The following is a 27,847-nucleotide window of genomic DNA, read 5'->3' as shown; positions in this document are numbered from 1 at the left end:
TTGCTAGGAGTGTTAATGCAATCGCCATGAGGTGGCCAGTCCCTTGGTGAGGCATAAACGAACATTCCTAAAAGAGCAAACAGATCAGCCATGTCCATAGGAAGGTTTTCACAGCCAATGGTCTTCCACCAAGGTCTGTATGTGTGAATACACTTGCATGAGCGTATTGCAGCAAAACTGACATTGGGGGACATCTGACAACATACATTAATAAACATTTCCACAACATTCTGTACCCCTCTATTGTTTTATAAAGTTAATAAAAACTATTGAAAACAAATGAAGTCAACTCATTATTTAAAATGTGAACTTACTGAAAACATGACTCATCAACTTCAACTAATATTACAGATTACTGTAGAATACACCAAGCCAAATTAATTTATTAATATATTAATATAGCTGGATACATCTGCATACAATAATAAATATTAATTATGACAAACAGCTTATAAAAGAACATGCTTCATATTTACCTTTCTGGAGGGTGGTGCGTGAAATTTTTACCATCTTGAAGAGCGATGGGTGGTGCTGGTATCTAACCCTTTGTGATGGTTTTGTTCCCCTCTGGACATTGTGGTTCCTCCTGACTAAGTGACTACTTTGTTCTGTTTTGATGCAACAGCCGATGGAAGGAACCACTACACCCAGCAGGGGACAAGGTTTCCAACAAATCCAAAGCGTCAGATACCGGCGGTGTCCTTATATCTTTAAGAGAGCAAAAATTAGACTCCCCATCTACCGTAGAAGTATTTAATGTTTAAATGTAATAATGTTCATTCTCAATATGCTAACAAAATCCAAAAAATAACAATAATAGAGGTAAAGCTATAACTACTGGTAACCCAGCGTTCCTCCCTAATTATTAATGGATAACTATTTTTGTATTTAGGTCAGGTCTGAACAGAATTATGTAACATTTGTGGAAAAATATACAGCCAAGAAGTCCAGAACTTGATGCCATTATAGCAAAAACCTTCACAGCCACCATGTATTTCCCTCTGGTGCTTAGATAGGCTGGAATCATCGCAATCCAGACACTGCAAAACACCAGCATGCTGAAGGTGATGTACTTGGCTTCATTGAAACTGTCCGGTAATTTCCTGGCCAAAAAAGCTATAATGAAGCTCACAGCTGCCAGAAGCCCCATATATCCCAGGACAGAGTAGAAGCCGATAACTGAACCCTCATTACACTGAATGATGATCTTTCCCTGATAAGAGTGAGTGTCCTGATCCTGGAAGGGGGGAGAAATCGTCAACCAAGAGACACAGATTATGACTTGAACCAGTGAGAAGACACAAATGATACCATTGGGCAGTTTGGCTCCCATCCATTTCTTCCAGGGACTCCCAGGTTTGGTGGCTTTAAAAGCAATACACACCATGATACTTTTGGCAAGTAGAGAAGAGACAGCAACTGAGAAGATGACTCCAAAAGAGGTTACACGCAGCATGCAGGTCACATCTACTGGACGGCCAAGGAACAAGAAGACGCAGAGGAAGCTCAACATGATGGAGACCAGGAGAAGATAGCTCAGGTTCCGGTTATTAGCTTTAACAATGGGGGTGTCCCTGTAATGTATAAATAACCTCAATATTGAACCAGTCAGAAGACAACAGAGGATGGAGACAGGTGAAAATACTGCAACAATTGTATCATCCGTGTAGGAGAGAAATTCCACCAATTTAGGAAAACACTGATCTTTCTTCTCATTTGGCCATTCATCATCAGGACATTTCATGCAGTTTTCACTGTCTGCAGGAAGAACAATATAAACACAATGTAAAACATAGTTACATAGTTAGTCTAGTTGAAAAAAAGTCCATCTAGTTCAACCAATAAAAAGGGGAAAAAAACTAAATCATATAATCCTTTGTACACAATCCTATACCTACATTTGGTCCAGAGGAAGGCAAAAAACCCCAGCAAAGTATGATCCAAATTGATCCAGCTGGGGAAAAATGCCTTCCTGTTCCCCCCCAAGAGGCAATCTTATATTCCCTGGATTAACTTAACTATAAATGTTAGTATACAGTTATATTTTGTACATTTAGGAGAGAATCCAGGCCTTTTTTAAATCAATCTACTGAGCTGGCCAAGACCAGCTCTTGAGGGAGTCTATTCCAAATTTTCACAGCTCTTATAAAGAAACCTTTCCGTTAAATCTCTTTTCCTCTAAACGTAAAGAAATAGTGTTTATTTACCTCTCTTCAAAGCTCTGAGCCCCATGTCTTTCTGCTGCTTTTTTCCTCTGTTATCAGAATGATAACTTCTGACAAGCTCTCCGGCACAAGAGATAAAAGCAGCTGGAAATTTGTGTTGGGGTGGGTGACTAGAGATAGATTAGCAGAGAGCTTGTCTATCCACAGCACAGCTCTGCATGTTTCTTTATTCCTACTGCCTATGTGGAGGGGGGGGGGGGGTGCCTTTCCTCCAATCAGCTGTCACACAGTGTATGCCTAGACTCCACTCCCACAGCTGGAACAGGAAGAAAAAAAAATCAAACACAATGTAAACTTTCTAAAGAATGTAGAAAGCTGAAGACAGCAGATTTACAACTAAAACTTTTAAAGGGAGATTTGTTTAATCTCTGTGTATCATCTGGGGCTGATCACTTCACTGAGTATAGGACTTTAAACCTCATTTGCTACATAGTTGTCTAATTAAACAGTGCATTGAGGTAGGCTAGTAAGTTAGAGACATCCTGTAAGAACATTTTTGAAGACATACTAAAACATGTAATGTGAAAATGGCTTAATGTAGCGTAATGTGTAATAATGTGCCCTGAAACTTTGCACAGCCTAAGTTTTTACCTTTCCAAACCTACCCTATAAGTTTTATGCATTTCGGCGTTCCAAAAGGCAAACTTAGGGACATTAAGCTTGTTTTTTGGGAAGCTTTATGTGGCTTAATGTACAAAAAAAGACTGTAAATGTTAACCAATTTCACCCCAAAATTCACACAATAGAAAAGTGTATCAATGCCAACATATTCTGAAAATGTCAGCTCATTTGGTTAATCACACCAAAAGTTATTCATGTTAAGCTATATTTTATAATGCTAAAACATTTCATGTGAACAGTAAGAGAAAGAAAAAATAGCTGCGCTGACACTGATATTCCCATTGATAAACCAAAAAATTAAATTAATTGATATATTAAACTAAACGCTATAAGTGAACAAACAAATATGATCCCACAACCAAAGTGAAGTGAATGAATAAAATTATATATATCTCGTTGATTCCCAAGGAGGGCAAGGACCCGGGCCTTTGTGGGAGTTATAGACCGGTCTCTCCCTCTTGAACTTGGATTTGAAATTATTTTCCAAAATTCTTGCTACACGTCTGGCGCAACATCTACAATCCCTCATTCATATTGACCAAGTAGGCTTTATCCCTACCAGGGAAGCCCGGGATAATATCATCAAAGTACCTAATTTGGTGTATAAAGCTAAATCATCCGGGACTCCCTGTCTTTTTGTGAGTACAGATGCTGAAAAGGCCTTCGATCGGGTCAATTGGACATTTATATTTTCGGTCCTCCGTCACATAGGCCTAGGGGGACGTATGATGTAGTGGATAAGTAAAATATATTCATGCCCTCTGGCTCAGGTAAAAGCGAATGGGGTGCTTTCGGCCCCTCTAGACATAAGGAACGGAACTAGACAGGGGTGCCCTTTGTCACCCCTTTTATTCGCACTGTCCCTAGAACCGTTCCTCTCTACTATCTGACAAAATCCAGACATAATGGGACTTCAAATGGGCAATATTGAATGTAAGATCTCTGCATATGCGGACGATATGCTGTTCTCGATAACGAACCCCAGAACCTCTCTGCTAAACCTACTTCGAGAATTTGAAATTTATGGGGGGCTTTCCCATCTAAAAATTTATTTTTCAAAGTCAGAGGCCATGGGGGTGGCTGTCCCTCCACAAATCTTATTAGATTTGCAATCGAATTTTCGATTTAGGTGGACGTATACGGCCCTAAAGTACTTAGGTACATACATCCCGCCGGATATAACGAGTGTGTTTGCGCTGAATTTTCCCCCTCTTGTTACTAGGACACGTGGTCTCCTTCAAAAATGGCGCTCTGGTCTTCATTCATGGTTCGGGAGATGCAATCTTATTAAAATGAATATTCTTCCTAAATTTATATATCTTTTTCAGGCTCTCCCGATCCAGATTTCAGTCTCATTTTTTAAACAGGCCCAGTCCATGTTTATCCAATTCATATGGGCCCACAAAAAACCTCGACTTAAGCGATCACAACTGACATTAGCCAAACAACAGGGAGGGTTAGCTCTTCCTGATTTGCGACGCTATCACCAGGCCTCTCACATGGGGCGGGTGTTAGACTGGAACCGTAATCAATACACTAAGCTATGGGTGCAATTAGAACAGTCTCACTCTCGTATCCCACTGAAAAGCGCCCTGTGGTGCTACAAAGATCTGCCTAAAGATTTGAAATCACATCCTATCATAGGGGCCTCTCTGAAAGTCTGCTATCGGATGGCTAGCCAAAATGTACTTACGTCCCTGGCCTCCCCTCTATTTCCTATCCTCGGACATCCAAACTTTGTTCCGGGGATTTATTCCCGAGAGTATGATTCAATCAGACGTGCTAAATTGGACCATGCATCTAAATATGTTATTGACGGAAAATGGCCAGCTATCTCAATCCTGATCGATCCATTGGGAAAATTTCAGTTGACTTTTTGGAGTGCAGCGCGATTATATCATTTCCTCCATTCTTTTCCCAATCCCCAAGAATTTGATCGCCGTCAGACGGATTTTGAGACGCTATGTACGAGTGAGGGTCCTTTGGCTCATATCCTGTCTCAGACATATGCGCTCCTGAATACACCTTCGGAGCACCCCGATTTACCATGTCTGTCCAGTTGGGAAAGGGACCTTAATCATACATTTTCCCCGGAGCAAAGACATCGTATTATTACTTTTGTTTTTAAGTCCTTGATGTGCACCAAGATGCAGGAGACAAATTTTAAAGTTCTAACCAGGTGGTACTTGACACCAACTAAACTGCATAAATATTCCCCCTCCGCCTCTGACAGATGTTGGCGTTGTGGGGTAGAAGAGGGTACGTTGCTTCACATATTCTGGTCTTGCCCTAGTTTGACCGTCTTCTGGAGAGAGGTAAAACGCATAACACAGAAATTTACGGAAATTTTAATTCCGGAAGAGGCGGCATTTTTTCTTTTACACCTCTCACAGATCCCTATTAACCACTTGCTTACTGGGCACTTAAACCCCCCTCAGTCCCAGACCAATTTTCAGCTTTCAGCGCTGATGCACTTTGAATGACAATTGCGCGGGCATACAACACTGCACCCAAATGAAATTTTCATCATTTTTTTCCCACAAATAGAGCTTTCTTTTGGTGGTATTTAATTACAGCTCGGAGTTTTATTTTTTGCTAAACAAACAAAAAAAATGCAAAAGAAAAAAAAAGAAAAAATCATGTTTAATAGTTTGTTATATAATTTTTCAAACAGGTCATTTTTCTCCTTCATTGAAATGCGCTGATGAGGCGGCACTGGTGGGCACTGATGGGTGGCACTGGTGGGCACTGATGGGCGGCACTGGTGGGCACTGATGGGCGGCACTGGTGGGCACTAATAGGCACAGTTAAGGCGACACTAATAGGCGCAGATAAGGTGGCACTGATAGGCACAGATAAGGCAGTACTGATGGGCACAGATAGGTGGCACGGATGGGTGGCACGGATGGGTGGCATGGATGGGTGGCACTAAGGGGCACTGATAGGTACCACTGATAGATGGGACTGATGGGCACTGATAGGTGGCACTGATAGATGGCTCTGATAGGTGGCACTGATGGGTGGCACTGATGGGCACTGGTAGATGACACTGATGGGCACGGATATGTGGCACTGAGGTGCAGCAATGTTGTTGAGGCAGATTGTGGGCACTGATAGGTGGCACTGTGGGTACTGATGTATGGCACTGCGGGCACTGATTATGGCACTGTGGGCACTGATGTATGGCACTGCTGGGTGGCATTATGGGCACTGATGGGGGGCACTGCTGGGTGGCACTTTATTAAGGCTCTGGGGGTTACTGGCAGGGGGCAGGTGGGTCCTGATACACTGGCCGTGATCGGGACTGATGTCCCGGTCACGGCCGCCGGTGATCAGCTTTTTTCTTCTCTCCTCGCGCTGTCAGCGCGAGGAGGAAAAATAGCCGATTACCGGCTCTATTTTGTCACATGATCAGCTGTCATTGGCTGACAGCTGATCATGTGGTAAGGGGTCGGGATCGACCCCTTGCTCGGATCGGTGATCAGGCGAGTCTCATAGACTCGCCGATCACAGAGCGCGCCGCGCGCGCCCCTCAGGGGGCGCGCAGGCCGCTCGTGCACGGGACGACGTCAATAGACGTAGTCCCGGCAAAGGAGGTCCGCGCTGTAGCCGTCATTCGGCTATAGCGCGGATCTCAAGAGGTTAAAAAATATAGAAAATCCATTCTAAGACATTTAATAAATGCTGCGAAGTCCTGTATTCCGTTTTATTGGAAACACAGCTCGCCTCCCTCCATTGGGTCAGGAAAGTAGAAGAAATTAAAAAGATGGAAGATTTGATCCTTACAGCACAAGATAAACAGGAGACCTTTAAACAAACTTGGAATGACTGGAATTACTTCATATTCTCGCTGGAGGGATGCCGCCTGCTTTCACCTTAGTGTCTGAAACTGACCTAAAGGGGCCCTTGGGCAGTGGCTATCATTGTGGGTCCCCCCCCCCCTTTTTTTTCTCTTTCTCTTTCTCTCTCTCTTTTCTCCCTTCTGTTACTTTTATCTTTTTGAAAATGTGAAAAAGTGGGACATGCGGCCCCCTTCTTGTGTATGGGAATGGCCGGTACCGGGGAGATATGGGGTTTATATGATCTCGAACCCTGACACGGCACTCTCATTAGATCTTGCCAGGATATGATGGATGTATGACAGTCGTGTAACTGCGAGTCTTTGGCTTTATGGATTGTTTTGTACTCTGTCATGGTATGTTGTATTTTGGGGACCGCTTCTCCCTGTTTTGAATAAAGATTATAATTAAAAAAAAAATTATATAAAATTATTAAATATATGATCAATACCAATTATTGAAAATTGATAATAATTATTAATAAAAATAAGTGAACAAAGTCTCAAGTGATAAAAAAGGTTTTCTTGAGTAGAAAGTTCAAATAATAGTCCAAATAATAAGCGAGTATGAATCGCTTTCATAAATAATAAATGGAAAATAAATGGAAGCACTTACAAACACAAGGTTAAAAAGGTTAAAAACAGCATGTATGCCGGCCGGGAAGCGAGCGCCCGTTCGCTCAGGATCCCAACGTGAAAGTTTAGGCACATTATGGTACATAAGGCTCTTTTTACACTAAGGGGTTTATTTCCGAAAGGCAAATCTTCTTTTTACTACAAGTGCACTTGAAAGTGCACTAAAAAAGTGCACTTAGACGTTCAGTCGCTATAAATCTGAGAGGAAGATCTGAAATGAGGGGAAGCTCTGCAGTTTTTATCATCCAATCACCTGGAAGTTAAAATGCTGTTTTTTTATTTTTCTTGTATGTCCCTCTCGAATCTACAGTGACTGCACTTCCAAGTGCACTTGTAGTGCAAAGTGGATTATGTACCATAATGTGCCTAAACTTTAATAAATTGTCTTGAAACTTTGCAAAACCTAAGTTTTCAACTTCCCAAACCTATCCTAGAAGAGTCAGGGATTTTGGTCTCCCACAAAGAAAATGAGGGTGTTAAGCTTGTTCTTTTGGGGAGCTTAATGGGGCTTAACTTAAAACTGCCTAAACCTTAATCAATTGCCTTGAAACTGCTTTGCCTTGAAACTTTTCACAACCCAAGCTTTCAGCTTCCCCAAACCTATCCTAGAGGTTTCATGGATTTTATTTGTGGCATTAAGCTTGTGTAGCCCCACCACCTTTTGTGTAGTGTCCATAGTGTGGGACAGCCAATGGTGTAATATTATGCATGTGTGTGTCTCACCAGCCAATCACTAGGCGTTTCTTGGCCAGTGGTGCATGCTGGGGAAGTGCATATATATTTAGGACAATTGCCATGTGCTCAGTCTTCGTACAGTCTACATCCAGGCTTGTCCTGAAGATGGGAATGCTCAAATGTGGGAAAGGTTTGACGAGGCCTCACATGCTGATTGAGGAGGAGAACCAGAGACGCTGGGTGGCTACTGGAGGTAGCTGTTACTGGAAAGGACCTAACGTGCCTGTCTGGTGTCTCTCCTAACTGAAGATCTTATTTCTATTCCCTAGTCAGCTGTTTCTCTAATACCCAGTGCCAGCCTGTGCTCCTATTGATTCTGCACTGTGAAATACTCAAAGGGACTGTTGAGTCTGGAGTTCTGTTCCAATCTATTTTGCTATGGATGTTCTCAGCCCTATACCTTCTCTGTCAGTTATTGAGTTATCCAATAAAGCATTCACAAATGTACTTTAAATGACTGACGCCAAACTTTTCTTTGATCGCACGGCCCTTCACTGGCCTAGGATCTGCCCAAGATCAAAATGTCAGCCTTAGCTGCCTTTGGGTGTCCATGTTATGCCTCTGGGGGTCAGGGGGGTGCTGTACTTTTTTTTGGGGTTTAAAAGTTTAATGTGGCTAAATGTACAAAAAAGAACATTGATGTTATCCAATTTCCCCAAAATTCACACAATAGAAGACTATATCTATGTCAGCATATTCTAAATATCTCCGGTTTTTGGTAAAACAGGCCAAAGGTTATTCACTTTTAACAATTTTATTATATTTCTGAAACTTTTAATTGAAATATCTTAAAGGGTAAGTTCACTTTTACAGAAAATCTGAAAGGTGAACTTACACTGGACCCCCTCCCCATTCCCACAGGTTCATCTGACATGGAGCCCCACAGTCACCCGCTGTGACACATTGGGTCGCCGCTTCACTGGTCAGGGCATTTGATATCCCAGTGGCTTGATCTCCTAAACGTACCTCACAAATGTACGTATAGGAAGCATTCTAATTGGTTGGCGCCATCACATGTATGGTGCGATCAATCAGGACCCACCTAGCCCATCTTGTCAGCACTGTAAAAGAGGAGAGAAAGCTGTGGGGATTTCAAATCCCTGGACCGGTAAAGCAGCGACCTGACGTGTCACTGTGGGTGATCACGGGACTCCAGGTTAGCGGAACCAGGGGGGGTGGGGAGGAGGTCCAGTGTAAGTTCACCTTACAGATTTTCTGTAAAGGTTAATTTAAACTTTAATGCAAAAGGGAATGTGTAATAAAGTGCCTAAATTAGAGCTGCAGGATTAATTGTTAAGAATCGAAAATTGCAATCTTTTTCCCTTAACGATCTTCAAAACAGCATGTCACGATGAATTTTTACAAAAAATTGTCACTTAATGATATATTGCTCACACATGCCATAGGCATATGTGGAATTACACCCCAAAATACATTTTGCTGCTTCTCCTGAGTATGGGGATACTACATGTGTGGGACTTTTTGGGAGCCTAGCTGTGTACAGGACCCCGGAAACCAAGCACCGCCTTCAGGATTTCTAAGGGCGTACCTATCACAGTTTTGAAGGCCATAAAATGCTAAGATGGCACAAAACCCCCCCAAATTACCCCATTTTGGAAAGTAGACACCCCAAGCTATTTACTGAGAGGCATGTTGAGTCCATGGAATATTTTATATTTTACCATAAGTTGCAGGAAAATGACAAACCTTTTTTTTTTGCACAAAGTTGTCACTAAATGATATATTGCTCGCATATGTGGAATTACACCCCAAAATACATTCTGCTGCTTCTCCTGAGTACAGGGACTTTTTTGGAGCCTAGCTGCTACTTTCCAAAACTGGGTCATTTGGGGGGATTCCAAGATTGGGTCATCTGGGCATTCCATGGCCTCCAAAACTGTGTTAGGCAGTGAGGAGTGAAATCAAAAATTTACACCCTTATGCCGCGTACACACGAGCGGACTGTATGGCGTACTTAGTCCGTCGAAACACATTTCAGCGGACAATCCGCTCGTGTGTGGGCTTCAACGGACTTTTTCAGCGTGCAGTCCGGCGTACTAAGAATTTCGGATTTTTCGAAATTCTGTCCGTCGTACTTTGGTTTCAGCGGACAATCCGCTCGTCAGTATGCTAGTTCGACGGACTAAGAATAGCGCATGCCCAGAAAGGATTTACACGGCGGAAGGGTGCTTTGCTGTGTCTTGGACTTCCTATTTCTAGTCCCGTCGTACGTGCTGTACACGTCATCACGCAAGCTTTCGACGGACTGTTTGTGCATCCGTGTGTGGTCAAGTCCATTCAGTCGAAAGTACGACGGACTGTCCATCGGATTGTATGACGAACTAAGTACGCCATACAGTCCGCTCGTGTGTATGTGGCATTAGAGAGCCTGAAGGCAGTGATTGGTTTTCAGGGTCCCGTACGCGGCTAGGCTTCCAAAAAGTCTCACATATGTGGTATCCTAGTACTCAGGAGAAGCAACAGAATGTATTTTGGGGTGTAATTTCACATATAACCATGGCATGTTTGAGCAATATATCATTTAATAGAATGGAGAGAGGAAAGAGGAGAGAGAGAGAGAGAGAGAGAGAGAGAGAGAGAGAGAGAACAATAAAACGACAAGTATTTTTGTTTTTTTTACTTTATATATTTTTTTTTTTACTTTTTTTGTAACTAACGATTTGGTTCCAGGTTTGGGTCTCTCAAAATGCGATGGCATCTTGGGAGACCCTGTGAAAATGTGCCTAGTCTGTGCTTTGCTGTACCCTACACTAATACTCAACTAGTGTATGGTAGCGTTCAAAACATTTACCAATGCAAAGACCAGGTGTTATGTCTCTGGATGGTGAGTCTGACTTGGTGGAAGGAGACCTCTCTTACGGCTCTGGTTCAAGTCTCTCTGAAGTGGGGAACAGAGGGACAAGAGCACAGCGGGGTAGGAGTGTCTGGCCAGATGCAGCAGCGGACGCTGATGAGATGGAGATCTTCCAGATGCAGGAACTCTCCGCAGCAGATGGCAGCCGAAGATGGTTGGCAAGCTGGCTGTGAGATGGACAGTCCACGGACCTGGAGAGGTAGTAGCAGGCTCGGAAGGGTCTCTGAGCAGGAGGACAAGCAGGACCAGCAGCAAGCAGGAACCAGCAGGGGAGAGGCAGAAGAATAGTCAACAAGCAGAGGTTCAGCAACAGGTATCAGTCCGAGAAGGGTCAAGCAAGCCGGGGTCAGAGCAGGAGAAGGCAGCGGAGTCAAACAGAAGCCGGGTCGGGTATCAGGTAAACTTTCAGGCAGAGTAACGGGTTGCTTCAGGTACTAGCTGCAGACGAACAGCACAGAACATCTGCAGCTGTACCTTTAAAAAGGGCCACTGGCGCCAATCGCGCTAACGCGCGCACGCGAACGGCGATCCGCTCGCACAGAACGGACGGATCCCTGACATTGCCCCCCCACAAGGGGCAACCTCCGGGTGCCCCTAGCGACTCTCTTTTCCGGATGTGCAGAAAAGAAGGCCTGAATTAATCTATCAGCATGCAGGTTAACAGCAGGTTCCCATGAATTATTCTCCGGGCCATAGCCCTTCCATTTGATCAAGAACTGACCTTGTCCCTGTCGTCTTCTGAAGTCCAAAATGGCCTCCACCTCATACTCTTCATTTCCATTAATCAATACAGGCTCAGGCTGTCTCGTTCCTCTACCGGGAAAGGGATCAGGTACAGCAGGTTTGAGCAAAGATACATGGAAAACTGGGTGTATTTTTATGGAGTCAGGTAAGGACAGTTCATATGACACTTCATTAATCCTCCTCTTAACTGGAAATGGCCCCAAAAATTTGGGTGCCAGTTTCTTGGAGGGACAAGCTAATTTCAAGTTAGAAGTGGAAAGCCATACCTGATCCCCGACTTGAAGAATCAATTCTCCTCTTCTTTTTTGATCGAAGTTCCTCTTACTGTCCGCCTGAGCCTTAGCTATGGCTTCTTGTAGGATCCGGTTGTTATGATGGAGAAAGGACACCGTGTCCTGGACTGCTGGAACATGGGATTCTGAAAGGATATCAGGAAGAAAAGACAGATGAAAACCATAGTTAGCAAAAAACGGGGACTGCCCTGTGGTAGCATGACTGGCGTTGTTATAGGCGAATTCCGCCAGGGGTAAAAGGGAAACCCAATCGTCCTGGACAAAGGACGTAAAGCATCGAATGTACTGTTCGAGGGTTTGGTTGGTACGCTCAGTCTGCCCATTGGTCTGGGGGTGATAGGCGGAGGACAAGGCCAGTTCTATTTTCAAGGTCTCACATAGGGCTCTCCAAAAACGAGAAGTGAACTGGACCCCCCTATCTGATACGATATTAGCGGGTACCCCGTGAAGTCTGATTATCTCCCTAATGAAGATGTGGGCCGTCTCAGATGCGGAGGGGGTTCCCTTCAAGGGTAGGAAATGGGCCATTTTGGACAAACGGTCACAAACCACAAAGATGGCTGTACAGTTTTCAGAGGAAGGAAGTTCTACAATAAAATCCATTGTAATCATCCGCCAGGGTCGATCAGGTGCGGGAAGTGGTTTAAGCAGACCCCAGGCCCGGTTTCTGGGAACCTTACTTCGATTACACACGGGGCAAGAGTCTACATATTGTTTTCAGAATTCCCTCATGCCTGGCCACCAGAAGGTACGCTGTACAAGCTCCAGTGTTTTGCGGAAACCAAAGTGCCCTGCGAGAGGGTGATCATGAAGGAAACCCAGGATCCTCATTCCGAAGTCTTCAGGAACAAAGATTAAATTGTCTTTCCAAAGCAGCCCCTCTCTGGATACCAACGTAATTCCTGGGGGACAGGAGGATATGAGGGAAGCTCCTCTTAACTGGGACAACAGGTCTGGCTGGACGAGCAAAAAGGTGTTTGCAGGAAGGATGGTGTCTGGAGGTGCGATGTCCTTGGAACTATCAAACATGCGAGAAAGCGCATCCGGCTTCACATTTCTTGAACCAGGACGATAGGTAATGTGAAAGCAGAACCGGGAGAAGAAGAGGGCCCAGCGGGCCTGCCGAGGCTTCAGGCGTTTAGCGGTACGGAGGTACTCAAGGTTCTTATGATCAGTGTAAATGAGTACGGGGTGAACCGCCCCCTCCAGTAAATATCTCCACTCCTCCAAAGCAGATTTGATGGCTAGTAACTCTCGGTCCCCCACGTCATAGTTCCTCTCCACAGGAGAAAGTTTTCGAGAAAAGAACCCTACGGGGTGCATCAGATCATCTTTACCTTGACGCTGGGAAACCACCGCCCCCACTGCTACCTCAGAAGCATCGACCTCCAAGATATAGGGTCGAGACGGGTCCGGATGGCTGAGGATGGGAGCAGAAGTAAACAAGTTCTTGAGTCTCTCAAAGGCAGCCTGTGCTTCAGGGCCCCAATAGAAACGTACGTTTTGGTTAGTGAGCTGGGTGATGGGGGAGATGATGGCCGAGAACCCCTTAATGAATTTTCTATAAAAATTGGCAAAGCCCACAAAGCGCTGAATCCCCTTTTTATCGGTGGGGGCTGGCCACTCAAGAACAGCGGAAACCTTCTGCGGGTCCATTTTGATGCCTGCTGGAGAAATTTCAAGGCCAAGAAATTGAATGTTCTGCTGCTCGAACTTGCATTTTTCGGCTTTGGCGTATAACCCGTGTTGTCGGAGTCGAAGCAGCACCCTGCCAACGTGCTCACGATGATGTTCCAGAGATCCGGAGAAAATCAGAATGTCATCTAAGTATACAATGACGAAAATGTCCAGAAAGTCCCGGAAAACATAATTTATCAGATGCTGGAAAGTGGCTGGGGCGTTACAGAGCCGGAAAGGCATAACCAATTCTGTTCAGCTCCCGGTAATCCACACAGGGCCGAAGTGTCTGATCCTTCTTCGTGACAAAAAATATTCCGGCGCCAGCAGGAGATGTGGAATGGCGGATGAACCCCTTCTTGAGGTTTACGGAAATGTAGACCTTCAGGGCTTCTTGTTCTTTCTCAGACAGGGGGAAGACACGTCCGAACGGAATCTCTGCTCCTGGAAGAAGCTCAATGGGGCAATCATAAGGGCGGTGCGGAGGAAGGGAATCAGCCTCCCGCTTACTGAAAACGTCCAGAAACTTATGATAGGGTTCAGGAACTGACTGACACAAGTCCAGGTCTGGGTCCAGACAGAGGAGCGTTCTGGGCTGAGCAGGGACCCCAGGAAGGCAGTGATCCAGGCAATAAGGGGATAGAAACCTCACTTCCCCGGAGGACCAGTCAATGGAGGGATTATGTGCCTGAAGCCACGGTATGCCTAGGATCACTGGAAACAGTGGTGAAGAGATAACATCGAGTGTTAGCAGTTCCGTGTGCTGGCAGGAGATGGTAGCTAGTAGTGGAAAGGTCTCCTGGGTGACTTGACCGGATTTAATTTGAGAACCGTCGGCCAAGAAGATGGAAAGTCCATGAGATTTTTTCCGAAGAGGTATGGAATGCAAGTCGGTGAAGGCAGAGTCAATGAAACAACCGCAGGCCCCGGAGTCAAGGATAGCGTTGACGCGGACTGTTCTTTCCTGAAGCTGAAAAGAAAGTAGAAGGGCAATATGGGAAGTGTTGGCAGGCAAGTTTACGGAACTGTTGGACACAGAAGAAAGGCACTTACGTGTCTTAACAGGGCAATTGGTCACGTAATGTCCGGATCCGCCACAATACAGGCATAAGTTCATCTGCCGGCGTCGGGCTCGCTCTTCAGTTGACAGTGTAGGCCGCAGTAGTCCGAGCTGCATGGGCTCCTCAGAAGTTTGAGCAACACTGGCAGGCCCCCCTTGAGGGGAAGGGGTGAAGAAAGGTGCAGGAGTAGGGGTTCTAGCGGTCATCCAGGCTGGTCTTTGGGGTTGAGAGGAGCGTTCGGCCCTACGCTCACGAAGTCTCCGGTCAATCTGAATGGCCAAAGCAATTAGGCCTTCCAAGGAGTCTGGGGTACCAACACGGGCCAGTTCATCCTTAAGACCCTCAGACAGGCCCATACGGAATTGATGTCTCAGGGCTGACTCATTCCACTGGGTGTCTGCGCTCCAGCGTCTAAAGTCCGAAACATAGTCCTCAGCCGTCCTACGGCCTTGCTGGAGCGCAGATAATGCAGATTCCGCGGTGGCAGTCCGTTGGGGATCGTCATAGAGCTGAGCCATTCCCTCGAAGAAAGAAGAGAGGGTCTGGGTAAGAGAGTTGTCGTTTTCCAGAAGGTGATGGGCCCAGGACTGGGGTTCTCCTTGCAGAAGGGAAATAACGAATCCTACTTTAGTTGCTTCCAGGGAAAAGGTCCTGGGCTGAAGGGCGAAATACAACTGGCAGGCGTTGCGGAATGCCCGAAATTTGCAACGGTCCCCTGCAAATCTCTCCGGGATGGGGACCCTTGGTTCAGGTGGAAGCATCATAACGGCAGAGTGGGTAGCTGGCTGAGCAGGAGGAGGCTGAGGTGCTGTGACTGCTGGACCGGAAGCAGATAGATGCTGAACCCGCTCTTCCAACCTGGTGTAACCGTCCTGAAGGGATTTCACGGCCTGGGTGAGAGCTGCAAGGTGCGAGCAGATCTCCTTCATGGCGGAGGCCCCTTCCGCAGACTCAGTCATGGCTGTTCGTACTGTTATGTCTCTGGATGGTGAGTCTGACTTGGTGGAAGGAGACCTCTCTTACGGCTCTGGTACGACCCGCGGCGCGAGTGCGCATGCGCGAGCGGCGATCCACTCGCACAGAACGGACGGATCCCCGACACCAGGATTGTCAGGACAGGATGGACAATAATAATGGGTGTTACGCCTATATCCGCACACTCACTGCAGACACAACATCTTCTTTGGGGGGCTCGTTGGGTAGGAGTACCAGGGAGGACATACAGAAAATGCCTCTCATGCAGCCGGCTTACTGCATTTGGTTGGGGAAGGTCAGATGGAGCACCGTCTAGATACAGAAGGGCTCTGACAATCTCTTCCTGGAATTTAAGGAAGGATCCAGTCCATCCTGAAGCTTTGCATAGCACATGATCGTTCCACAAAGCCAATTGAAATAAGTACACAGACACTTTATTATACCAGAGTCTGGTCTTACGGGCAACTAGGATCGGCGCCAACAACTGGTCGTTGAGGTCCACCCCTCCCATATTAAGGTTATATACATGGACACAGATTGGTTTCCCCACAACACCAGTAATTTGGACCGTTGTGTCTGCATGAAGGGAGGACAGAATGAAAACATTATTATTATCCCTCCACTTCACTGCGAGCAAGTTATTACACTTGAAGCAGGCTCTCTCCCCAGCCTAAGACTGGAATCTACAAGCTGCTGGGGAAAGCCCCAGCGATTAGGTCGCACGGTGCCACATGCTCCAATCTGATGATCAAACAAGTGACTAAAAAGTGATTTAATACAACCTAAAATGTGTCAGTAACTATATGTTGTGTAATAAGTTTGTGATGTATATGAGAAATGGAAATGTATGAATTGTGACTATTACCTATGTATGGGATCAACAAGCAGATTGTTTAACTGACCCAAGACACAGATGGTTTGGTGGACTTTGATGGTCGTTTAGAAAAGGTTTGATTTGAAAATGGCTGCCACATATTCAAGTGGCCATGTGGCTGAGGGGAGAAGGGTGCCAATACATTGCTGGGACATGTTTTACAGGTTTCTGGGCAATAGCATCAATGATAGCATGGGGGAGTTCTTTTGTTTTGAGATGAAAAGATCATACATGCAACCATCGCAGTTTGTATTTCTCTTGTGGTCTTGTTCCTGTGGAAGCTGATACCAGAGTATGTGAACTTTCTTTGGGAACAAGAGTGTATGTTTGAGCCGTGTTATTTTGTGTTTTATGTAACTTTGTCATTTTTGGATGTGTTTGGTTGGATATCCTGTGTTTTAGTCCTTCTATAGACTTGATGTAACCTAAAGTGTTTGTCTAAGTGTTCATTTTGTGTCTGAATTGTATAGTCAGTTTTTGTGAGGAGACATTTCGGTTTTCTAGTGAAGAAATTTTGGTTTGTGCTGGTTTTGGTGGGATCAGCGGCTGCATTTCATGTGTTAATGCCACCATTTTGTCGTGGTCCGATTGTCATCAGCCATTTTGTTGTAGTCCGTATTTCATCACCATGTATTCATTGTCTGATTTTCGATTGTTGCAACTGCCATTTTGTTTCTGCCGAGTTTTGGTTCTGGTGGAATTGCTCTGCTTTTGGGCCAGGTTTCAGCTTTTAGCATGGTAGAGTCTTTTGCAGGAGTTTCAGTGGTCTAACTGCCCTGGGGATTTGGGAGTCAAGAGGGATTCCCTCTCATTTGCAATATGGGGGTTTATTCCACTCTTTCCTGGACAAAAGGTTTTTACACATGTTGAAGTTTCCTATATGATGTTATAAAGTCCAGAGGGGGGTAGCCGTAGCGATTTTTATGTGTAAAAGACATAGTATGGAGTTCAGGGAAGCCAGGCTCCCCCGCCCCCTCACCCTTCTTGTCTATTGATATGTAAATAATCCAGTTAGATGGGTTTTTAGAGATCAGCAGAGAACAGGAAGTTATTTGCAGGATGGATGCGCGAGTTTGGGGTGGAGGAACTTGACTGGCCTGCACAGAGTCCTGACCACAACCTGATAGCACACCTTTGGGATGAATTAGAGCGGAGACTGCGAGCCAGGCCTTCTCTCCTACATCAGTGCCTGACCTCAGAAATGCTCTTCTGGAAGAATAGTCAAACATTCCCCTAGACACACTCCTAAACCTTGTGGACAAACCTTCCCAGAGTTGGAGCTGTAATAGCTGCAAAGGGTGGGCCAACTCAATATTGTACCCTAAGGACTAAGACTGGGATGCCATTAGTTCATCTGCGTGTAAAGGCAAGTGTCTCAATACTTTTGGTAATATAGTGTATATGTGAAGCGCTGCATACGTTGATGGCGCTATATAAGTACCTGTAGTAAATAAGTAGCATTAGCAAAATATAACTGGGCAGGGCTGATACCATTCTTCTAATTTCAGTCCACAAACTCCTGTGTGCAGTCAGCTGACAACAGGACTTAGGGGCTAAATACATTTCTGGCAGGATCAACAGACATCTTTCTCTACTTGCAGGAACCTTTAAAGTGATAAAACATGGGAAAAATGTGTACAAACTGTACCTGAAATGTTGGAGATCTCTCCTTCTGGACATGGGACGCACTCATAGCAGCATTTATGGATGGAAGATCCAAACTTTTTTCTGCTGCCAGGTAAACAGGGATCTGAGCACCGAGATACCAGAGCCTGAAATCAGATATTATCATTATTATAATGTAAATGTCCATCATTTCTCATGAGGCTATACAAACGAAATATTACAAATAGGAATGAGATCCATTCAGGGGTCGGTATTTTGAGGGTTTCCATTCATTTGTGGTGTTTATTGATTTCTGTTGTATGTTGGTAGGGCCTCTATTTTTGTATAAATGCCAGCTCCCCTATGTACCAATATACCATTAATGTACTTCTTCTGCAGAAATAAAAAAGCTTTCTATTTATCTTACACATCCCTTACCTCAGTGTCTAGCTGGATGTATGAAAACATTTCTCCATTACTTCCTGGACAGATCTTGGGATGTGACCCCTGAAGGAGTTTACCAGCTGACCTCATTAGTACACACCCTGCATCATCTACCCTCCTACTCCTGCACCTTACTACCACCCCTCACCAGGTGCGCGGTTTTCCTATGCAATCAGCGAATACCAACGTCACTAAATAGACAGCCATAGATCGTTCATTTGGCAGAGTGTGCAGGAGCTGAACGATCAGATAACAGCCTGTGTGGATAGAGCTGTAATATTGAAAACAGGAGAAGTATGTCCTGGGTTCTGCAAAGCTTACCATACACTATACAATATTCTTTAGATCTACCATCAACTAAACTATATTACCAAAAGTATTGGGACACATGCCTTTACACGCACATGAACATTAATGGCATCCCAGTCTTAGTCCATAGGGTTCAATATTGAGTTGGCCTAATCTTTGCAGCTATAACAGCTTAAACTCTTCTGGGAAGGCCGTCCACAAGGTTTAGGAGTGTATCTATGGGAATGTTTGATCATTCTTCCAGAAGCGCATTTGTGAGATCAGGCACTGATGTTGGACAAGAAGGCCTGGCTCGCAGTCTCTGCTCTAATTCATCCCAAAGGTGTTCTATCAGGTTGGGGTCAGGACTCAGTGTAAGTCAGTCAAGTTCCGCCACCCCAAACTCGCACATCCATGTCTTTATGGACCTTGTTTGGTGCACTGGTGCTCAGCCATGTTGGAACAGGAAGCTGGCGCCTTAAGAGTTCCCTTCACTGGAACTAAGGGGCCAAACCCAACCCCTGAAAAACAACCCCACACCATAATCCCCCCTCCACCAAATGATATTGAATTCTACAGACTAAGCCTGGAATGCCCAGAGTCCGCCGGACAATCCGCCCGTGTGTGGACTTTTTTTCCCCAAAAGTCCGGCGGACTTAGAAAGTAGTTTTGACTCAAAAATTGTCCATTCAGCCTCACAGGACAGGGTATACAACTCAGCCTCACAGGACAGGGTATACAGCTCAGCCTCACAGGACAGGGTATACAGCTTAGCCTCACAGGACAGGGTATACAGCTCAGCCTCACAGGACAGGGTATACAGCTTAGCCTCACAGCTCATGGTAAGATGGAGCGAGAGAGACTCCAATTCCTCAGCTCAGCTCACAGCATCAGAAGACATCCAGTAAAGCGACCACTAAAGCCTTTCAGCCTTCCCCATACACTCAGTTGTGTGAGAGGGCAGAGAGGGGCTGTTGGGGTCGGGGGGGGGGGGGCAAGGTTATCACAGAGCATATTGCAGGTCTATCAGTGTACGATGTTCAGCTGCTTGCTCGGCTCAGACTGCCTCCTCCCCCCCTTATATCTATTTTACGTTCTCTCATTCCTCCAGCACAGACTGCCATCCTCTGGCTCTCTATTCCTGGCTCTCCTACTCACAGTTCTCAAACTCTTCCAGTCACTGTTGGTCAGGAGTAATTCTTGACCATTCCCCTTTACAGAACTGTCTCAGTTCAGCAATATTCTTGGGATGTCTGGTATGAATCACTTTCTTGAGGTCATGCCACAGCATCTCCATCGGGTTGAGATCAGGACTCTGACTGGGCTACTCCAGAAGGCATATTTTCTTCAGTTTAAGCCATTCTGTTGTTGATTTACTTCTATGCTTTGGGTTGTTGTCCTGTTGCAACACCCATCTTCTGTTGAGCTTCAGCTGGTGGACAGATGGCCTTAAGTTGTCCTGCAAAATGTCTTGAAAAACTTGGGAATTTATTTTCCCTTCGATGATAGCAATCTGTCCAGGCCCTGATGCAGCAAAGCAGCCCCAAACCATGATGCCCCCACCACCATACTTCACAGTTGGGATGAGGTTTTGATGCTGGTGTGCTGTGCCTGTTTTTCTCCACACATAGTGTTCTGTGTTTCTTCCAAACAACTCAACTTTGGTTTCATCTGTCCACAGAATATTTTGCCAGGACTGCTGTGGAACATCCAGGTGCTCTTGTGCAAACTGTAAACGTGCAGCAATGTTTTTTTTGGACTTCCTCTGTGGTGTCCTCCCATGAAATACATTCTTGTTTAGTGTTTTACATATCGTAGATTCACTAACAGCATATGCCAGAGACTTTTGTAAGTCTTTAGCTGACACTGTAGGATTCTTCTTCACTTCATTGAGCAGTCTGCGCTGTGCTCTTGCAGCAGTGCTGAACATTCTCCATTTATAGACAATTTGTCTTACCGTGGACTGATGAACAGCAAGGCTTTTGGAAATACTTTTATAACCCTTTCCAACTTTATGCAAGTCAACAATTCTTAATCGTAGGTCTTATGAGAGCTCTTTTGTGTGAGGCATCATTCACATCAGGCAATGCTTCTTGTGAAAAGCAAACCCAGAACTGGTGTGTGTTTTTTATAGGGCAGGGCAGCTGTAACCAACACCTCCAATCTCATCTCATTGATTGTACTCCAGTTGGCTGACACTTCACTGCAATTAACTCTTGGAGATCTCATTAGTCTATGGGGTTCACATACTTTTTCGACCTGCACTGTGAATGTTTACATGGGGTGTTAATTAAAAACATGCTACCATTTAATTATTTGTGTGTTATTAGTTTAAGCAGACTGTGTTTGTCTATTGTTGTGACTTAGATGAAGATCAGATCACATTTTATGACCAATTTGTGCAGAAATCCATATCATTCCAAAAGGGTTCACATAATTTTTATTGCAACTGTATATTATATAATTTTTATTTTTTTTTTACTAAAAACATGTAGCAAAATACATCTTGGCCTAAATTTATGAAGAAATATGATTTTATTTGATATGTTTTATAACAAAGAAGCGGATCCAAATTATTCAAATTAGAAAGTTTCTCACTATAGAAATCCAGAGAATAGCCACTCACAACTGGATTCTCACAGCTACCCGATAGACCTCCTCTCACTAGGCCTAGCAGCCGATAGAGTGTTCAGATAAAGCGAAGGCTCTGCCCACAGAATTGCATATAGAACATTTGAATAAAGTCTCTGCCACAGACTTGTTGTAGAACACTTGTAGAATAAAGTCTCTGCCACAGACTTGTTGTAGAACACTTGTAGAATAAAGTCTCTGCCACAGACTTGTTGTAGAACACTTGTAGAATAAAGTCTCTGCCACAGACTTGTTGTAGAACACTTGTTGAATAAAGTCTATGCCACAGACTTGTTGTAGAACACTTGTAGTAACTGAAGGATATATACACATTTAGAGAGCCCTCATACGGTACCAGTATCTTGCAGCCGGTCCGGCGATACCGTACGATTGTAGATTCACTTGGGGTCTTTCAACTAAGCCTCCAGGCTCTTTCTGAGAAGCCCACCTTCAGCGTGGCCTTCCCCCGAAGAGTCCTCCCCTGGTTGCTTACTCAGTTGCTGGGCCTCTCCACAGATGAGACGGCACCAGACCAGCTCCAAATCCTCCCCCCAGTTACTTTGCCTCGGGCTAGCCAGCCCCGAGACTCGGAATTGGATGGATCCACACCCAAGGCCATGAGAGCCATGGGGGCTGGTCAAGAGGACCAGGACCAAACAGACAGAAATATCTTCTGGACCGGAAACCCAGAAGCACGTGATGTCAGTACCTTAAGTATCCTCTCCCAGAATGCACAGCAAGATGACACTCCCACTGGGCTGGTTCAGAGAAAAAGTGGCACACAATGCGCCCAGCTGAACTGCGTTCTCACACTTGCCAGTGATGACAGTGCCACCTGTGGCCAAGGAGAACACAGTGCAATCCAGCCAGACTGGCACTGAAACCATAATTTGGTATAATTAAACCCAAAACCAAACTGCTGTTCTAGGAACTTTAATAGAGAAAAACACATAGCATGTGCTCTTCAGGAGCCTGCGCTACATTTAATTTTAGGCCTGACAAGCGTCTCCTTAACCACTTCAATACCGGGCCATAGTCAAATGACGGCCACAGATGGGATCTCCCATCCTGGGTGGACATCATATGATGACCTCAGTATTTCGCCACTCCTACGGGCCCCCGGAGGCCTGCAGAGCGGCGATCGTGGATGAGCTGTGTCCCTCAGACCCAGCCCATCCCCGATCTGTGGGATTTTCCTCCCCATCGACCCCCCGATACATGTGACCGGCCGTGTTCAATCACAGCTGGTCACATGTACTGTGCCGTTATAGGGCTCGTGCCCGTGCCTAAGGCGCGTGCAGAGCGCCGTTCGGGGATGCGGCTTGTCACCCTGACACAGCCCAACCCCGATCGCAGTAAAGAGCCAATGAAATTGGCTGATGGCCTGACGGTGCTCCCTGCATTTTGGACTTCTCTGTGTGGCCAGCCTGTGTAAAAGTCCCACACACGTTGTATCGCCATACTCGGGAAGAGTTGCAGAATGTATTTTGGGGTGTAATTGGAAGTATGCATATGCTGTGTATAAGAAATAACGTGTTATTATGACAATTTTGTAAAATACAAGAAAAACAAAACAAACATTCTTCTTTTTCCCAAGAATTGTGGGAAAAAATTTCAACTTAAAAAAACTCACCATGCCTCTTACTAAATACCTTGGACTGTCTACTTTTCAAAAAGGGGTAATTTGGGGGGTATTTGTACTTTCCTGACATTTCAGAGCCTCAAGAAATGAGATAGGCCGTCAGTGCATCAGGTGTGATCAGATGTGATAAATTTTCAATGATTTGCACCATAGCTTGTAGACTCTATAACTTTCAAAGAGACTAAATAATATCCACTAATTTGGTTTATTTTTTACCAAAGAGATGTAGCCGTATACATTTTGGCCCAAATTTATGAACAAAAATGACTTATTTGCAAAATTTTATCATAGAAACTAAAAAAAAAGGTTTTTTTTTTTCAAAATTTTTGCTCTTTTTTCACTTATGCCGCAAAAAAATAAAAAACCAAGTGGTGATTAAATACCACCAAAAGGGGGGGCGTGGCTTGGACGGGACCCGAGATGGCTGCCTGAACAGGGAGCTCCCGCACCGAGAGGACGAAAAAGCCGCCTTAATAGAGGACCCAGACGAGCACCAACCATGGGCAGGTCTAACAGGAGCACCTCGACCCCCCGCACCGTTAAAGACCCCGGGGCGCAACTCGGGAACAGTATCCCGGAGATGTTCCGCTCCCGCCCGGCGGGCCAGCACGTGGATCCGCAGGCCGCACAGGCCTCGCAGGCCTCCCGAGATTCACAGGCCGCATCCCCGGACTCGCGTAGATGCGCCGAGGACCGGACGCCGGAGAGCCCCGCGGTGCCTAGCCTCCTGGATCTCCAGAGGGATCTGCAGAACGTCGCGCTGGACATTAAGCACACCCTGACCTCTGCCATTGCCGAACTAAAGACGGACATTCATGCTATGAACCACCGCCTTGCAGCGGTAGAAGACACTTCCCAGCTACAGGCTGCAGCTATCAGGCAAGTGCAACGTTCTTTTGACTCACAACTTCCCCATATCTTTGAGCTCCATCGCCAAGTGGAAGACTTGGACAATAGGGGCCGCAGACACAACCTAAGACTGAGGGGGGTCCCGGAAGGGGTAGATGCGGCCGCCATGCCACAAGCAGTCTGTACCATTTTTAATAACCTGCTGGACCGGCCTGCAGACACCCCGATTGAGATGGAACGCATCCACCGTGCGCTGAGACCCCCCCCTCGGGACTCTGATCCCCCTAGAGACGTTATCTGCTGTATCGTTAACTTCCCTCTTAAGGAAGAAATCCTCAGAAAGGCAAGAGAACGGGGACGTATTTTATTTAACGGAGCAGAGGTAAAACTTTTCCAGGATCTCTCACAAATAACTTTGCAGAACAGGCGCACGTTACGCCCCCTGCTAGACATACTGCGAACACGCAATATCCAGTACAGATGGAAGTTCCCATTCTGTCTTTCGGCTACCTCCAGAGGGCGCACCGCACTGCTCAGGACCCCAGAGGACTTGCCTATGTTTTGTGAACAGCTAGACATACCGTTGGTGGATATCCCAGAGTGGTGTGCCTTTTACTTCCCTACTGAGCCGTGGAAATCAGTGGCCCTCAACGCATCGCCCAAGAGCCAGCGACCGAGCTCCAGACGCCGCAGATTGGATCCCACCTCACCTGGAGACCGCCAGTCCAGAAGAGACCCCTCATCTCGCAGTGCACACCTGGCTGACACCCCGAGACGAGATCGCCACAATGACTAGCCTGCCTTGATACCCCCCCCCCCCTTTTTTGTTTTTCCTTCTTTTCTTCCTTTTTTTTTGTTTTTTTCTTTTTCTTTTTTTTTTTTGCCTGTTTCTCTCTCCGACCAGCTCTAGGCAGGAAAAGCTGTTGATTCTTCACACCTTGTAAAGCTGGTTGCCTTAGAAGACCCATCTAATTCTCTCCACCCCGAGTGGACGACATCTCTGGTTGAACGCTTCCAGCAAACACCCTGACGTCTTCAGCTGCTTAGATCCAGGTACTGTCGCTGTTCGGACATCTGCCCGCTCACAGGCTAGAGACATGCTTTGGAATCCTGTCCCCCTACTAGGGCTATGCCTACACCTATCTCACTTTCAGGACTTTTCCAGTAAGGGTAATTATAGATCCCTCTATGTTCATTTTTTCGCCCCCCTCCCCCTCCCTCCTCCCCTCCCCCCCCCTATTTCTCTGGTTTTTATTTTGTTTTTGTTTTTGTTTTTGCCTGTTTGCTGTATGGGATTGCATAACTGTCGTGTTGGTCCTTCGACGACACGTCGCACGAATATGTTGCCACTTTCTTAAGCACCTGTTTACGCTCTCTTTCTCTCCCTATGTCTATGGGGCCTGAAATAGGCGTGCTTTATGTTGTGTTATTTATTTATGCCTTTGGCACTTTTGCCTTTGTATGTTTCTGTTTAGGATGCATTTGAGTCTCAATACTGGTTACCTATATGTGTTCCCTAGACTACCATGTATCACATGCTTATACGACGACCTCCCTCCACTGTTGTATACTGAACAGGCCCTCGTTTTTGGTTTCGAAGGACCGCTTTTACACACAGCCGGTGACGGCTAAGCCACGCACCCTACATTGCGACTTAGTCCCCATGCCACTATCTCTTATTGACTACTGCCCTGTACGATGCGTACATCCCTCTGTCTTATCTGTTTGCCATACTCGTCCTTCTCAGTGCTACTTCTCCTGACCCTCCCCGAGCTCACTGTCCCCACACAGACGGTCGCATTGACCCGTGCTGACCATCCGGCTCTCCCCCATTAGGTGGATAGGCACGCCTACGCCCACCTCCCGTATAAATCCCTGTCAGAAATCTAATTGGATTCCTGAAATCTTTCTTCCCCCTCCGTCCCTCCTTCCCCCCCCCTTATTCTCCTTTCCATTTTCTGCCCTTGCCCCCCCCCCTTCCCTTTCCCCCCCTTCCCCCTCTCTACGCCTCTTCCCCCCCCCCTTTTTTTTTTTTTTCTACGCGGGGCCGCTCCTCTTCCTGCTCCCCCCATTCTTGAGACACATAGCTAATCCCCACTTACTATAAGATCTATAATCACCTCTCCTCACGATCATAATCCCAGATCCTTGCAGTCTAGCACGATGAGGGAAGTTTCGAACACGCAGACACAGCTCTCTCTGAAATGCCTCTCTCTTAATGTGAAGGGTCTGAACCTCCCGGAGAAGAGATCACAGGTTCTTTCTGCCCTGTCTAAACATAAGGCACACTTTATCATGCTGCAGGAAACACACTTCCGCTCCGATGCGATTCCTAAGCTGACGAACCATATATACAAACGCACGTTTCACTCCACCAACCCTACTTCCAAGACTAAGGGGGTATCTATACTTGTTTCCAAACTTGCTGATTTCCAACTAACTGATACCATGAGCGATCAGGATGGTAGATATATCTTTATCAAAGGCACATACGCTTCTAAGCCTATTACAGTGGCTAATATCTACTGTCCAAATGAACATCAAGTGGCCTTCTTTAGGAAGGCTTGTGATCTTTTGTCCACATTTAAGGAGGGTATCCTAATTCTGGGGGGAGACTTCAATGTCCCACTCAACCCTACCCTGGACTCCTCTACGGGAGCCTCGACATTGCCCTACCGAGCTCTAAGACAGATTAGAATTCAACTACAGAACTTGACTCTCCACGACACCTGGCGCACCATGTTCCCAGTGGACAAAGACTACACCTTTTATTCCCACCCACATCAGAAATATTCCAGAATAGATTACATATTTCTCTCCCAGACCGACCTCTCACTCCTCTCTCAAGCTACGATAGAACCAATGTTCCTTTCCGACCACCATCCCATAACAATGACCCTTACTTTCCCCAACTCTAAGACGATCTCCAAGACCTGGAGGCTAAACCCTTCCCTCTTAAAGGACCCAGAAAATTTACGTCACCTAAACGCCAAACTACGCCTTTACTTTCAGGAAAATACCTCCCCTGAAGTCTCACCCATCTCACTCTGGGAGGCACATAAATGTGTACTGCGAGGGGAACTTATCTCCATGGCTGCTAAGGCCAAACGACGACACCAGGAAAGGATCGCATCCCTTCTTAGCACAATCAAGCGACTTGAAGCAGCACATAAGCAATCGACTCTGTAAACCACACTGCAAGACCTCTTATACGCCCGTTCTTCTTTGTTAGATGAACTGGGCAAACGAACCAGGCGTAGATATGTCCTTCAAAATAGAGTGTTCTATGAACACGGCAACAAAAGTGGACGGCTGTTAGCGCGCACGATTCAAACAGCTAAAACCTCGTCTATAATTCACACTCTCCGGGATAATCAGGGATCTCTCCTCTCTAAAAATGAAGACATAGCGTCACACTTTGAAAAATTCTATTCTACACTCTATAACCTACCAGAGGCCAACGCGGGGCCTCCTGGCACTCCTGACCGACTTTCCCAAATAAGAGACTTCTTATCTCAATATAGCCCCAACCCCATTACCCCTCAGCAAACCGCAAACTTAGACCAACCGCTCTCCACCGAGGAATTGTCCCTCGCCATCAAACAAATGAAGCCGGGCAGGAGTCCGGGCCCTGATGGCTTTCCCCTTATCTATTATAGAAGCTTTTCTGACATACTCTCTCCGCGACTGCTGACGACTCTGAACTCTCTAGCGAACCCCGACACCCCTGCGGGGCATATGTTGGGAGCCCATATAGCCGTTATCCCCAAAGAGGGTAAAGATCCTTCTCAGGTCTCTAATTACAGACCCATTTCCCTACTAAACGTGGATATC

At 45.9% G+C, this 27,847-nt stretch overlaps 1 protein-coding gene across 1 annotated transcript in view; it reads right to left on the bottom strand.

Annotated features, from left to right (window-relative positions):
- Window positions 1–465: 465 nt before the first annotated feature.
- LOC143995847 (vomeronasal type-2 receptor 26-like) overlaps window positions 466–27,847 on the bottom strand; it is an 81,833-nt gene continuing 54,451 nt past the window's right edge. Inside the window, exons 5-6 of the mRNA XM_077490565.1 lie at window positions 18,203–18,326; window positions 466–1,758 (exon numbers count right to left, since the gene is read on the bottom strand). Of these exons, the coding sequence (XP_077346691.1) occupies window positions 866–1,758; window positions 18,203–18,326 (1,017 nt within the window). The 3' untranslated portion in view covers window positions 466–865. The remainder of the gene's footprint in view (window positions 1,759–18,202; window positions 18,327–27,847) is intronic.

Source organism: Lithobates pipiens, unplaced genomic scaffold (assembly GCF_037356315.1).
Source record: "Lithobates pipiens isolate NorthernLeopardFrog02 unplaced genomic scaffold, aLitPip1_a1.2 Scaffold_19, whole genome shotgun sequence".
Lineage (NCBI taxonomy): Eukaryota > Metazoa > Chordata > Amphibia > Anura > Ranidae > Lithobates > Lithobates pipiens.
Note: the sequence above shows the minus strand (reverse complement) of the source record. Positions and strands in the feature narration are given on the sequence as shown.